The following is a 15544-nucleotide window of genomic DNA, read 5'->3' on the forward strand; positions in this document are numbered from 1 at the left end:
TAACATAGGTGTGCAGCTGAATGAAACATACACGTCGAACCCCCCCAGACGATTTAAATCCCTGACGAAACATACACGACGAACCACGGCAACGGGTTAAAACTACTCACATCAGTAGCTAATATTTTTATTGTTTGAGGAAGATGATTAAAAACTTTAATACTTGATATGTATGCACCTTTATTGTATTTTGTTAGGTTAACTGCTCTAGTTTTGTATTTGTGAATCTCACTGTTAAAATTATGAAGACTTCTGTCACCTTGGATGTAACACCGTGTAGTCCAGTGAAAATCATTTCACTAGACTGCACCATGTTACATTCCAGAAGATAGAACTCTTCATGAATGTATTGATTAATTGTTGTTTTGACCACAGTAATATTGAATCAACATTCTGGAAGGGTGAAAATTCTTTACACTAAGTGTACTTACTGCACCAAAATTCACAAATGTTGAAAAAACAAATTTGGATTTCACTGAATTTTGAACAAATCAGTAAAAAACTTAGTTGACTCGTATCTGTTTTGTATTTGAGGCCCAGGAGGATGTAAGCAAGAACTTAGTGCTAATTAAGAACATGCTGTATGGAACATCTGATGCAGAGCCTCAGACAGATATCATTGTAGCTCAGTTGGCTCAGGAGCTCTACAATAGCAACCTACTATTGCTGCTTATCCAGAATCTCAATCGAATTGACTTTGAGGTAAGAGGACTGAGAAAATTAATGTTTTAAGCTTGTTATCCTTGGAGATTTAGATTCTACCCTACAAATAGTCTTTGTTGCACTACCATATGTTTCTATTTTGGGGTATTATAGACTTACTGTATCGCATTGTCAATATGCAGCAACCGTTACTGGGAACGTGAACTATATTTGAGATACATACAGTGTGAGATACTTGTCAGCTACTTGTTTTGATCTTGTTTTCTTATCAAGCCATATAAACACTTATTCCACAAACTGCTGTTACAGCAAGAACATATCAAATATTTATACAGCTATAATAAAAGTGTAGAATTATCAGAGCCAGTCTTTATGTTAAGGTTAATTTAAATTAAAATCTAATAATTAAAACTTAAGCTCTGGACTGAATTAAGTTAAGATTATATATATATATATTGTGACACATTACCTTATGTCCATCACTGCGACAACCGCTACAATCAGAACGGACACTTCCACGACAACGAATACGTGGAAATTGTGGAGTTCCCGCAGTGACAAATCATAGCAACGAATTGTCATTGAGTAACAACGGATGAGACAAAACATGTTACCGGTGTATTGTATAAGAAGCGTTCCTGTAACAACGGACTGTCTGAAAGCGGTAACCGAACCGTGAGGAATGCTGTCTGGTATCCGCATAACCCCTATATAAGCAGTGCTTATGACACACATCAGAATATTGAGTATCGAGAACGAAGACAATCTTGGGATAGCCGCCGCCAGAGACAGTTGAGATCCAACCATGGCCAAGGATAGTTGAGACATCGCATTGGAGTATTGGGCCAGAAGTCAAGTGATACTGCAAGAGATAATAATTGTAAGGTGTGTAAGAGTGAGTGTTCAGTAAAGATTCGTTAAATCCGAGACCCACGTGAAGTTATTTGTCGCGTGACATACCCAACACATGACAATATATATGTCATAATTTATTCACAATGATATTTATTTTAAAACATGACAGTTTTAGAGTTGTAACATTTTCATGTATTGCAATATCTCCTCATGTATTTTGTGATAATATGTATAGTGGTTTGTGCCAAGTGATGTAACTGTTATATTGGTTGGTTTTCTTTGACTTTACTTCTAGGAGCTCATAACACTCTTGATGTGATCCATCCCCAAATAGCTGACACCTTACACTGCATTTCATTATTATATAAGAAACCTAGTGGGACTATATGTCCCAAGCATATGGTAGGAACAGGGTAGAAAAATAACTTATCTAGAACAAACTTTTAGATCACAGTAACTCAAAAACTTTTATTTGATCTTCATTTCTTTCTTGTCCCCATTCTTTTTTCCCTGTGTGATATGTGAGAATGTTCATGAATGATGAATTTTATGTGATTTGGAAGGAAGTGGACAGGCACATCTGATGTTCTGTCCCATTGCTAGCTTGCATGGACTGAGAAAAATTACAATGATAGCTGGTTCTATCGGTGATTACAATTATGTGCCTATTGAATGCAAGTTAGACTCATTACTGTGAGAGCTAGTCTGTTCATAGATATGTAACCTGGGTTGCTTCATATATTTCTCCTTATGTTGGAACTTGACTTTCACAAACTGAAATTAACTGATGCTGTCTAAAGTAGTGATTCCCAAAGGGGCCTATGTGACCCCTAGGGAGGCACTAAGGACCAAGGGAGTGACGGGAGGGCACTGGAGGTGGACCCCTCCGAGTGTGATTTTTTGCTTATTTGCAATTGAAGTGACTAAACCAGACACTGGGAATCTGGTATCCTTTCATCAAGCCATCCATTGCATTAAGAATTTACAAATGATAAAGTAGTTACTATATGTGATACCTTATTTTATTATTATCTTCCTTAATGGGTTGTGCAAACTGCTGATCTGAAGAATGCATTATACAGAGTAGGGCAGGGGGCAATGGAGATGAGTTTATGGAACCAAGGGAACACTGTCCTGAAAAAGTTTGGGAACCACTGCTGCTAAGGAATTCTAATTCTCAGGTGGAAGTTGGTCAGGACTGTTACTGGTCTAATGTTTTGAAGCATAATTGGGCGGTGAAAATAGTGAAGTGATGATGGTACATGTGCTTGTCATTATTTTGTTGTTATTTTGCAATGTTGTCAGTATCGTACACAATATAATGGCATATAGTAGAATAACTGAATAATGAATTTGAAAGGATTTGAATGGAAGCAGTGGTGGCCTAGTTGACATACTGTCCTGTCATTTGCCTGCAGGGACTGAGGAAGACCACAGAGAACCTCAAGTCAGGTTATAGGTGTCGTGGCTAAGATTCATACAGCATCTCCCAAATGCAAGTCTAGAGCATTACTGTTACCCCACCTGCTCAGGCTAGTCATTGTTACATCCCAAAGAAAATCAACTTCTTATGCGCAAGATGGAAATATGTCTAGTTAAGAAAAGAGGATGCACAAACTAGATACATTGACAGCAGTTTTCATTACCATTTATTGCATTGTCACTGTGATGAGGTTTTTACATTTTTATTTCTGTGTTTAATGGTTTATAGGGTAAGAAGGATGTGGCACAAGTTTTCAACAACATTCTGCGACGTCAGATTGGCACCAGATCACCCACGGTCGAGTATATCTGCACAAAGCCTGAGATACTTTTTACATTAATGGCAGGGCAAGTAGAAAGCTATATAGTAAATTGCTAACTTATTCCATGGACATAAGTCTTTCTTGGGAAGCCAACAGTCACTGAGCTACTAAAAAATTTACCAACATTTTATGGAACCCAAAGATTCATTATTGTGCCACAAGAGTCCTCCTCTGGTCCCTATTCTGAGCCAGATGAATGCAGTCCATACTGCCCCATCCTATCTCTCTTAAGATCCATTTTAATATTATCCACCCATGTATGTCTTGGTGTTAATAGTGGTCTCTTTCCTTCTGGGTTTCTCACCAATATCCTATATGCGTTCCCTTTCTCCTTCATTCGTGCTACATGCCCTGCCCATTTCATCCTCCTTGACTTGATTTTTGTAATTATGCTTGGTGAAGAGTACAAGTTATGCAGCTCCTTGTTAATGTAATTTTCTCCAGTCTCCTATTATGTCATCCCTCTTGGATCAAAATATTCTCAGCACCCTGTTCTCAAATACCCTTCATGTCAGAGACCAAGTTTCATGCCCATGCAATAACTACAGGCAAATTTATAGTTTTGTATATATATGTGTTATTTCCTAATTGAAAGTAATGTAAGAATTGCTGTATTTTTGTGAATATATATGCTGCACCCCTAAAATTAAATGGTTTGAACAGGAAGTGACATCAACCATGATGATGGGGGAAGCATTTTGATGTCTACCTACAGTACTACATGGAGTTGCAACCCAGAAGATCACAATATAAATTCTTACTGTCATAAAAACCTCAAATCTGATATTGGTTAAGATGATTTTGCATGAGCAGTATGTATCGGGGGGGAAAAGGAAGTGCTATCTTATGAGTTTAAGCATGAATTATGCACTGTGTATCATTATACACACTGTAAGCAATCCAGTGATGACCTTGACCTTTTCTGTTTCATTTTCTAAGGCACTGCATATAAGCGAGTTTGAAAAAAACATACAGATTCTAAGGAAATAAAGTGCAGCTTATATTCAAACTGTTATGGTGGTATGATTCCATATTTCTGTATGTGAAAAGTGTGATGACTGTTTCACTGCTTAACATTTGCTTAGATTTTGTATGCTTCTTTCATTTCCCATGATACAAGAACCCTTTTCCAATCATGATTAAAGTGTAAGTATTTCATATACATCAGAGAACACAAAGATAACTTGAACATGTATTTCAGGTGAGAACTATGTAAACAGACAGCTAAATATATGTTATTTAATTATATCTCCTGATTGGTACCTGTACAAACAATGATAGCCAGATTTTGTTTGATGGGTCACTCATGTATTGTTTATTTGTTATTAAATAACTCCACAAATCCTGTACAGGGGCTTTAGCACCCATAGGATATAGAGCTAGTCAAACTTATACAATCTCATACAAAACATAAAAAGATACATGGTGTAACATTAAATCAAGCCATATCATAACAACATAGATTCATACACTGTTAGAAATACAACCTTTTACTTCTTACTACTCCAAGTTCATTTGTCACAATCATTAAACATTAATCATAAAAACAATATCACATAATACTAAGTAATAAATATAATTAAAATTAAAAAATATAACATACAGTTAATCCCATTTACATCCAATCAGTATTTACAAATTATTTTGATTAAAAAACTCCTCTAATGAATAAAATGATCACAAGCAAAGATATCTCTTTAATGCTGGTTTAAACAATTCAGTTTTATGTGATAATAATTTTATATTTATAGGAAGATGGTTAAATATCCTCATTCCAATAGCATATGTCCCTTCATTATATATTGTTAATCTAGCAGATGGAAAATGAAGGTCAGTATTGTGCCTAGTATTTAGACCATGAATTTCTTGATTAGTTTTATAAAGATGCTTATTTCTCACAACAAATATCACCAAAGAAAATATATATTGAGAATAGAATGGTAAAATTTCCCAATCTTTAAAAAGTTGTCTACAAGAGTCTCTACATCTAGTCTTAGTCATAATATGGAGTATTCGTTTTTGCATCTTAAAAACACTAAGACTGTGTGGTGAATTACCCCATAATAAAATACCATAAGATAATAATGAATGAACATATGCAAAATATATCATTCTTAGAGTATTCTCCATCATAAGGGGTGTGACAATCCTGATAGCATAATAAGCGGAACTTAACTTTTTTAAAACATGTTCAGTGTGCCCCTTCCATGACAACTTTTCATCAATAATCAATCCTAGAAACTTGATATTAGTAAGATCAGTGATATGCTTATCTCCAAGTGTAAGGTTTAAATCAAGCTTCTGACTATTTTTAGTCCGAAATTGTAGACAACTGGTTACTGACATCCTCTCTAAGAATCACATGAAACAAATAAATACACTCTCGGCCAAATGCGGAGTATTCTTTATAGTGTTACAACAGGCGGGATGTATGATAACCATTGTAACTTAAATGGTTAACAATGGAAGGGTTAAGGTAGTACAGGTTTATATATATTGTAACAAACATTTATTATGTTAAAAAGTACTCATAGTTGGCAGTATACAGATTTGCTCAGTATGCTACTAATAAGGAAAAGACAATGTTATTGATTGTTGTCTTGCAGTTTGACATGACATAGGAAAGCTATATTGTAAACTGGAGATTGGTTATAACTTACTTTTGCAACTTGATGTGTATTTGTTTTTGCTATGTTGTAGATGTGGTTTGTTGATATGAAGAAAGAATAGAGATTGCAAGTTTTTGCAAATTAAGAGTTCAGGAAATATATTTGGACCTGAGGAGTGAGCGGTTTAGGATAGTACATAATGATAAATTTTGACGTTTATACAGGTCATCCAGCATTGTTAGGACATTGAAATTTAAGGGCTGTGATGGGCTGGCCATGTGGCTCACATGAATGGGACTGAGAATGCATGTAGAATTTTGGTGGGGGAACTTCACATTATGGTGAAGCTGATGGAGGTAAATTTTGAAGATACGGCTCACGATCATGTCTAATGGCATGCTTTGGCATTGTTGGTATTGAACTTCTGGTTTCTGCAGTCACAGTGGTAGTTTATAACTACTAGTTGCGGGATACAGAACTATAAGGTTTATTTTGGACTCTGTCCATCATCTGGTATATATGAGACAAAAAACCACAACATTTTGGAGACTGGATCTGTCTCCATCCACAGGTGGATGGGGTTAAGATAGACCTACTTAGTTGGGCCCGTTAGAAAGAGCTAGTCTCAATCACTGGACCTAAAGTTGTCTCATATATACCAGATGATGGACAGAGTCCAAAATAAACCTTATAGTTCTGTACAGCATACACCATCATCAGAATCCTTTCAAGTCTGTTAGTTATGGGATGTTTTAAAATCTGCAAGTTCTGCCCTTTAAGAACCTTTAATTGCACCATATTTTAATATCTTATTATTTACTGAGTGATTATTTATGTGCATTTATTGTGCTTACAGGTATGAGCATCAAGAGATTGCTCTCAATTGTGGTACCATGCTCAGAGAATGTGCAAGATATGAGGCACTGGCAAAAATTATGCTCTATTCAGATGACTTTTTCAATTTCTTCAGATATGTAGAAGTGTCAACATTTGATATAGCTTCAGATGCCTTTTCCACATTTAAGGTAGGTGCTCATAACATTACCACATGATACGGCATCATAAATATATACTGTTGAGAAGGCAAATTGGTAGTACATTAGATTGCCGATTATCTGAATTGCCAATTAACTGAATCAACACAACCAAGCGTTTTACACTGAAAAGCTTGTGAGACTTATCAGCTGAGAAACGAGTTTCATCTGCTAAACAAACATCATTGTTGGACTTTTTCAAACAAAGTGTTTGAAATGTTAATTTGTAATTACATTTATTAATTTTTTTATGTTATTTCAGTTTTAAAAGTTTTTTGTTTTTATTGTTGTAATAGTACAGTACATTATAATAGTGTTTTTTTTATGGATAAGAATTTAATCAAATTGTCTGAACTGCATTTGTCACTAATTAATTCAGATAACCAGTGTTCTACAGTATAAGCTTGCAGTAACATTCGGTAATTTTGAAAGTAAATGTAAAAAGTTTTAATTTAGAAATTGGACTCAGTGTATATGTATTCCAAATTTCTGAATCTGTGATAAATCTAGGGTTTTCTAGCTGTAATGTGCCCTGTGGTATATGCTATTCTACTTTTTTAAGTAAATTAAAAGTGAAAATGAAAAATAAATTAATGAAGTTATTTTTCTTTATGTATTTGTAGATTCACAAATATATTCTTCTGTTTGTACAAATGTTGATGTTTCTGAATAAGTTTGAAATGTGGTCAGAGCACTGGCTGTTATGGCAGTCCCTAAAACTGAATTAAATAGGCCCTGGCTTAGTTGAATTCCATTCAGTTTCACTGTAAATTATCATACTCTCATGAATGGATTCTGAGCAGACACTCACTGAACGTGTTGTTAAGCAACTTTTGAATGATACTGCTGCCGTTATTTCCTGTGTTACACACAGTAATTTATGATGTTCATAATATTATTTTTCATTGTACTGAACCTGTGTACAAGGCCGTGCAGTAGTTCAGGTGGTAAATGGCTTGTCAGGTCATGTGGGATTTGGGGTGGACAAAGTGGCACTGGGCAGGTTTTCTCCTAGTACTTCAGTTTCCCCTGCCAATTCTCATTCCACCAATTGCTCCACACTCATCATCTATCATCTGGGACTGGTACAATATGCCAGTTAGTGGCCGACATACCAAGTGGACTCAGTCTCACCCCACCCCAAGAAAAAAAAAACCTGTATACAAAATTTGTAAGCATGTCTGTCCATAATTTCTCATTACTCTCTCTCACTTGCTGTGTCATATTTATTCAGGAATTGTAATAATTATGTTTAGAAGAAACTTTTATATATGTGCGTTTTGTATAATTAGTTCACATCCCCACTCCACTACTCTGTGACCAGCAGAGTGGTGGGTCAGAGAGATGAAGCCCATATCTTAAAGACCAAGTATGTGATAATGAGTTGCCTAGTGATGGCTCAGAGGCCAGTACTTATTTCTCACATCTAGTGCTAAGTTAAAGAATGATGGAGCCATACATCCACTCCCCCTCACATCTTCATGGCATAGTGCTTAATTAATTAAGCACAGGGACAACTTTACCGTACGCATATTCTATCTCACTAAAATATAAACTGCTTGTTTGAAAGTGGGAGGCACGAGGTCCGCAACCTGTGATACCTTTAGCTGTTGGCAAGCATTCTTAATAAAAAAAATTCGTCTACATTAAATATTTTTAACATAACCTCCAAGTTTCACACTACATGTTTGTAATTGTTGATTTGTAAGTAGTGTTTTATATACACGTTCTAGGTATGTTGGCTTAGGTTCTTACAACAGTGACTATGAAGAGTGTGGTCTTCCAGGATATAATGCCATGTAGGATGGTGAAAGTCAACCAACATTTTTTCTTAGGAACATATCACCTCCATCTTCAGGACTGAAGAGTAAGTCAGACAAGAAACTAGCAGAGCTGACTTACTGCACTGCATGGCAGTATATCCCAAAAGACAGAATTCTTCAGGTTTTAGATATGTTTATGGTTCATTGCCATACCAAATTTCAGCTCTGTAGCTCCATTGGTTCATTAATCATTGTCATCAAACTGAAAGCTAAATTTAGATTTCATGTAGCCACTGTTCTGTTTTTCCCATATTCTACAAAGGACTGTGTTAAGAAGAATTGTATATTTTTTGAAGATCTATTACCATCCATAACTTCTAGACTCTTGATTGTGATACTAGTGTCACTCCCACTTCACAAGTTTGTGTGAACCATGTTTTTATCATCAGTTGTAAGAAAAAGTATTAATGTGGCAGGGGAGGCTTAAGTGAGTGTAATGAATGATGATGATGATGATTATAACTGAAATGACTGTGCTTGTTTCACAGGAATTGTTGACACGTCACAAGATTTTGTGTGCCGAATTTTTGGAAATAAATTATGATAAAGTGTTTTCTCACTATCAACGACTTCTTAATTCAGAAAATTATGTTACACGCCGACAGAGCCTAAAACTGCTGGGAGAGTTGCTTCTAGACAGGCATAATTTTACTGTAAGTAATAAGATGTTTTTAACTGGATGTGACACATAATGCACATTATTTTTTTTTTATTTCTGGTGTGTGCATATATACATGTTTGGGTAAATGTTACAAAAAGTTTTTCTACATACCCGAGGATTACCAAATAGGTTAATGCAGAAGCCATATGTCTGACCTCCCTTGGGAGGTTTCTAGTTGTATCTCAGCTGGAAACCATTTACCTTGATTGAGGTGTTTCTTAGTCTACCAAGATGAATTCCATGACATCACTGTGAATTAAATTATCAGTACTTCCTATGCCATTCTTACATCTTCATTATAAATAATCATGCTTGTGTCTTGATCTAATGCTAAATTATGCTGCTCTTGATACAACTTCATTAAATAACCTGCAAATAAACAAATACAGTAAACCCTTGCTAATCAGGATTAATTTGGGGGGAGAGGTCATCCAGATATTGAATCAAAAGGTAACCCTATAAGGCGAAATAAACTTAAAACACAAATAAATGAAAAACGTAATGATAAAAGTAGTGCCAACAAAAATAAATAAAAAAGTATCATTGTAGAGCCTTTATGTAAAAACTATAAAAGTGACTACATTTATTCATTGATAGAAGACTTAGAAGTTGTGCTCGATTTTGAACGTAATAATGCAGGTTTGAAGAAACTGTAAAGTTTTGTCTGAACAGACATATGCTGCTGTTTTTTAATTAGGATATACCTCACACTTCATAAGTGCTGATGATACTCCTGAAATTTTTGATTTGTTGAAGAATATACATAATTGATTACTCATCTGTGAACAGCATTTTTCATATTTTGATCCGGATTAACAATAAGCAGATTAGCGAGGGTTTACTCTACCAATTCTATGTACAGTGTGACCACCATTTACTCTTCCTAAGGTTTTCCTGATTTAACTCTTTGACTGGCGCGGGCACATTTTTGTGCCTGGACAATGCCAGCTGTTCCCTGGCGTTGGAGTATTTTAGTGCTTTGATACACTCTTCCCTTCTTTGCTGTCTTGGCACTCATCAACCAAAGACATATTTATGATAGTTTTGTGCATGGTTGTAAAGAACCCTTGTTGACTTTATGGGGGTCTATATTACTGTCAGAACCCTTCGAGAAGGAAAAGGTCAGAAAATATTTCACATTCATTCAGTTTCACCGTGGCTTCTCGCAGCAAGTGTGAGTGTTCCTACAAACCAGCTGGAAAGTGTTGTGAATGAGATTTCTGCTGTTGATTAAAGTGGCGAGAAAATAATGATTTCTGAATTAGATGAAGTTGATAGTGACAATAATACAGTGATAGAGAGTGATCCACAACACAGTAATCATGAACATTTAGCCACCATGAGTGCGGTGCCTGACACGCCCATCTCATGGACATACAGAGACATTGTACCAACAATAGTTCCATTTACTGGTAGTTCCGGGATCAAAATTGATATAACACATAAAATGCACCCCTTTTCATGGATTAAAATTTTTCTGGATGACGACTTAGTAAATCACATTACAGCTGAAACCAATCGCTATGCTCACCAGCACTTCAACACACATGAGTTAGCTCCTCACTCTCGCGAACACAATTACAAATGTGTACATACTTAGGATTTGTGTTCATGACAGGAATCGACAAACGCCCCGAAATTGAAGAATATTGGTCCACTAGGCTCCTATTTCACACTCCATGGTATGGAAAAAAATGTCTTTGCGGTGGTTCCAACAGACCTTGAAATTTCATAGTTTTCTAGCTTTGCTTCTCTTCTTCTGTGGCGAAGGTGTGCCAGCCTTGGCTGTGTCAAATAAACAGGAGTGTCATAATTGAATTTTGGATAATTTGGACTCTACGGCCTCGTTAAGATTATGCTTTTTTTAGTAAGGTGTATGTTCAAAAAAAGATGAGAGATTATTACTTCTACTGTGTAGTGTAATAGCTTTGCTGTCCCCCCCCAATAATAGACTATATCTATGTATATTTCTGTCTACACACTGGACATTGAAAAAATACTCCCATGATGGTACAAGATATTATTACAAATTTTTATAACTATGATAGAATTTATGACTGATAATTTAGTATAAAGAGTTATGTCTTTTGGGATGTAATGCTATTAGTCCGTTGAAAATCAACCTACATTTCCGAGGAACACATCTCCATCTTCAAGCTTGAAACTGATATGGGTGCCGGGGCATGAGGGTATTGTTGGAAACAAAACAGCAGATCAATTGGCCAAGAATGGAGCTGAACATCCGTTCATAGGACCTGAACCAGCCTGAGGTATCTCTGTAGGAGTTGCCAGAAAGGCAATCAGGGACTGGACAAATATGAATAACAAGAAATACTGGGGATCCTTGACTGGACTCAGGCAAGCAGAGGGACTCATACGAGGACCCCCCTACTAAAAGAACGAAGGAACTGTTGATGTTTGAACAGGAACCAGCTACAATGGATGGTGGGACTCCTTGCAGGGCACTGTCACCTTAAAGGACACCTCTTCAAACTGGGACTGAGTGATAGTCCCACTTGTGAGAGTGTGAAGAAGAAAATGAAACAGCCACACATATCCTGTGTGAATGTGAGGCCTTAGCTTATTTAAGATTCAAAGCGCAGGATTGCTGAGGGGATAATCTAAAGGGGAAGCACTAGATCACTGTGGTCGCAGTGCAAGGGCCAAGAGGGCCCACCCCTTGTACATTCATTGATTCAAGCTTGAACACTAAGCCAAGCAGAGCTCTGCTTCATGCTAGTTTCTTGTGTGGCTTATTCACATTTTCCTCCGAAATGTTGATTGATTTTTGACAGAGTACACAGCATTATATCCCAGAAGATGGAACTCAACATGACCACTGCTGTGAGAACCTCAAATCCTAAATAGTTAAGTATCTTTATGGTTGCAATAGATGAACATAAGGACCAATGAGGGAAGCAAAGAATGTATTCGATACTGGGTACATGTTTCTGTTCCTGTGTGTTTCATCTAATGAAGATCATTACTGTAGAGGATGGCACAGTTCCAGTATTTACTTTCTCTTCAGTTCTGAATGTGTGTAACTTATTTCAGGTAATGACAAGATACATATCAAATCCAGACAATCTAAAACTGATGATGAATATGCTGAAGGAGAAGTCACGCAACATACAGTTTGAAGCCTTCCATGTTTTTAAGGTTTGTCAGACTTTCTGTCTTGAAAATCTGTGAGGCAGGGAGTAACATGACAGAGTAAATTACATTATGAGGAGCTTTATGATTTATGTTCCTCACAGCATTACCGTCTGCCAAACCATATATGAAATGCGTGTCGGCTAGCTCTTGACTTGAGTACATCATCTCAACAACTTTATATCACCATGCACATAACACACAATTACTGTATACTTCTCCTATTAAGATTTGGAAACTTCTCGAGATTTTGTCAGACTGATACCGCCACTGTCTTAATGTAGTGAATGACGGAAACCATCTGCGGAAGTTATGAAATTCAGTTTATCATTCAGCGGTTTTAGAAAGCCTTAACTTGGAAACTGTACATTTCCAGACTTATATTGATGTAAACTATTTTTATTATTTGCATATGAGGAACTCGTTCCTGAAGTGATGCTGTGTATTTTCTAAATTTGAGCCACATGAGGCAAATTATCTTTTAGAATCAGAATAAAAAGTGACTGTTCAGCCTTGTGTGCACTAATGTTACACAGATGTTTCGCCATACCGCTAGCATGAAAACTGATTTTAAGAAGCACTAAACCTAGGTCCAGATTAGGCCGCGCCATAGCTCAAGCGGTTAGTCGCTGGCTTTTCACCGCAGTGGCCTGGGTTCGATCCTGGGTCTGGTCAAGTGGGATTTGTGGTGGACAAAGCGGAGCTGGGGCAGGTTTTCTCCGAGTACTTTGGTTTCCCCTGCTAATCTTCATTCCACCAATTGCTCCACAATCACCCTCACCTATCATCTGGGGCTGGTACAATAGGCCAGAAGTGGCCGCAGTACAAGGGACTTAGTCCCACCCCACTAGCATTAAAAAAAAAGCATTATTAGGTCCAGATTGAAATGTCAGTGTTTCATCATCAATTGATACCTGTAAGTCTAACAAATAGGATAATAGTGTATCCGCAAAGTTGAACAGGTTTGGTCTCAACCAAAATTAAGAGCTTTTAGAGTAAGAATACTAACCACTAAGCACATTAAGCACAGTGATTTGTGTGGCTGAAATATGTATTAATGTAGAAACTGTATAGTTATCCAAGAATTATACAAGTATTGTGTAACTGAAACTGAATGATGCTAAAATCATAACATTAGTATGGATGGAGTTAAGTATGGCAGAGATGATTTAATTTTACTACACATTACTGTGTTAAGTGTATCAGAGTATTATTAAAGTCTTAATTTGTTCATTTTTTCAAATTCCAGGTGTTTGTGGCAAACCCCAATAAACCAAAACCAATCCTGGACATCTTATTGCGGAATCAGGAGAAGCTTGTGGAGTTCCTAACTCGGTTTCACACAGATCGATCAGAGGATGAGCAGTTTAATGATGAGAAGGCATATCTAATAAAACAGATCAAAGAACTGAAGCCATTAACTGAACATTAACACCTCTCTTAACAACCACTGGACTTTAGTGAAAAGAAATATAAAGTGCATATTAATATTGCAAACAGGAAACATTCTTCCATTATCTTGTAAAAGAGAGAAACCAGCAGCACTTTGCTTCCAGCTTGGTTGAGGATGTCAGTGGTTATTCATGAATGGCATGAGAGCATTGACACATTCTGATTTCCTCACACCGTAGAGTCACTCACCTGAAGTCAAAACTAGTCTCCTGCTACTGCTTTGGAAGCAAACCACTATCGTCACATGTATTCCGTTTTATTTGTTTGGTATTATTAGGCAAGTTCCCCTAATTCTTTTTCCACATAAATAATGGTGTACAGTATTATGATAAAACTACGGCACCATACTTCTGTCTTCTTATTCACTGACAACTTTCTATGAACATTTTAGTTATTATGAAACATATAGTTTAAGACACTTGACTTTTCCATTTTACAGTGAGGTTGATGGTATTAGGTACAATTAGCGTACTGAAACATCGGCCAACTCTTGCAGCAGGATCTGTGGGTTTATGTTGACTTCTTGGTTAAAGAGAAATGTACCAGGAACAGTCATAGTGAAAATTGCCCATTCCGTACGCAGTTCTGTCAGATGTGCTTTATCCTGAAGCAATTCCATGCATTGCTGTTTCATATGATTGTGCTTTCTATATTACAGCACCTTCTGTTGAAGGCATCTTGTTGAAACAGTGTATGGGTTCAGTTAAATAGCTACTCTGTTTAAATCATGAGTTGGGTTTTAATTGTAAATATCATTGTTATCTTTTAAATGTAACATTGTATCATAAATTGAATTTAAAATGATAAAAAATGCATTTACATAATTTCAATTGGAATCCTTGAGATGTGTTAGAATTTGTGTGAAATATTACTTCCTCAGACTCTGCTTTCTGTAAAATATGTTTTATATTATAAATTATATTTAATTGAACTTCAGCATAGGTAGTTTAAAGCAGTTTATCTTTGTACAGTGGATACGGTACCTACTGTTCTAGACTGTTTATAATTAATTTCATGCATGTTGGGAAAAATTAAGGTAATAAAACTCATAACTTTACAAAATTAACTATAGTTTGTATTTATAATACTGAATGTACACATATACAGTGTGACAATTTTTTAAATCTGATAAACAGGTTCAACCTGAGGAGGAGAATAGTTAGTTATGTAGTTTGTTAAAAAAATGTTATGGCCTCAGTTCTCAGAACTTGTAGTACATTCAGTACACTTCAAAATACAGCAGGATTAACCAATTTGGTAATGATACCTGATGCCCTCATACATAATTTAACAGTGTCAGTGTTCACTTCCTGAAACTTTTTTCTTTTCAGTACTGCATCTAATTGCCAAGCACACTTCGTTTATTTATATGATGAAATTGGGTAAAAAAATATTATGTATAGGAAATAACAGAAGTACTGAAGAAGCTAGGAACAGGGTTGTGACAGAAATTGCTGTATACCTAATCATATATATATATATATATATA

At 36.1% G+C, this 15544-nt stretch overlaps 1 protein-coding gene across 1 annotated transcript in view; it reads left to right on the forward strand.

Annotated features, from left to right (window-relative positions):
* The window catches only part of LOC111868422 (protein Mo25), a 21704-nt gene extending 6583 nt beyond the window's left edge, over positions 1 to 15121 (forward strand). The window contains exons 4-9 of the mRNA XM_023859033.1: positions 535 to 702; positions 3230 to 3348; positions 6789 to 6957; positions 9278 to 9442; positions 12505 to 12609; positions 13853 to 15121. Of these exons, the coding sequence (XP_023714801.1) occupies positions 535 to 702; positions 3230 to 3348; positions 6789 to 6957; positions 9278 to 9442; positions 12505 to 12609; positions 13853 to 14035 (909 nt within the window). The 3' untranslated portion in view covers positions 14036 to 15121. The remainder of the gene's footprint in view (positions 1 to 534; positions 703 to 3229; positions 3349 to 6788; positions 6958 to 9277; positions 9443 to 12504; positions 12610 to 13852) is intronic.
* Positions 15122 to 15544: the final 423 nt, after the last annotated feature.

Source organism: Cryptotermes secundus, unplaced genomic scaffold (assembly GCF_002891405.2).
Source record: "Cryptotermes secundus unplaced genomic scaffold, Csec_1.0 scaffold106, whole genome shotgun sequence".
In the NCBI taxonomy this organism is placed as follows: Eukaryota; Metazoa; Arthropoda; class Insecta; order Blattodea; family Kalotermitidae; genus Cryptotermes; species Cryptotermes secundus.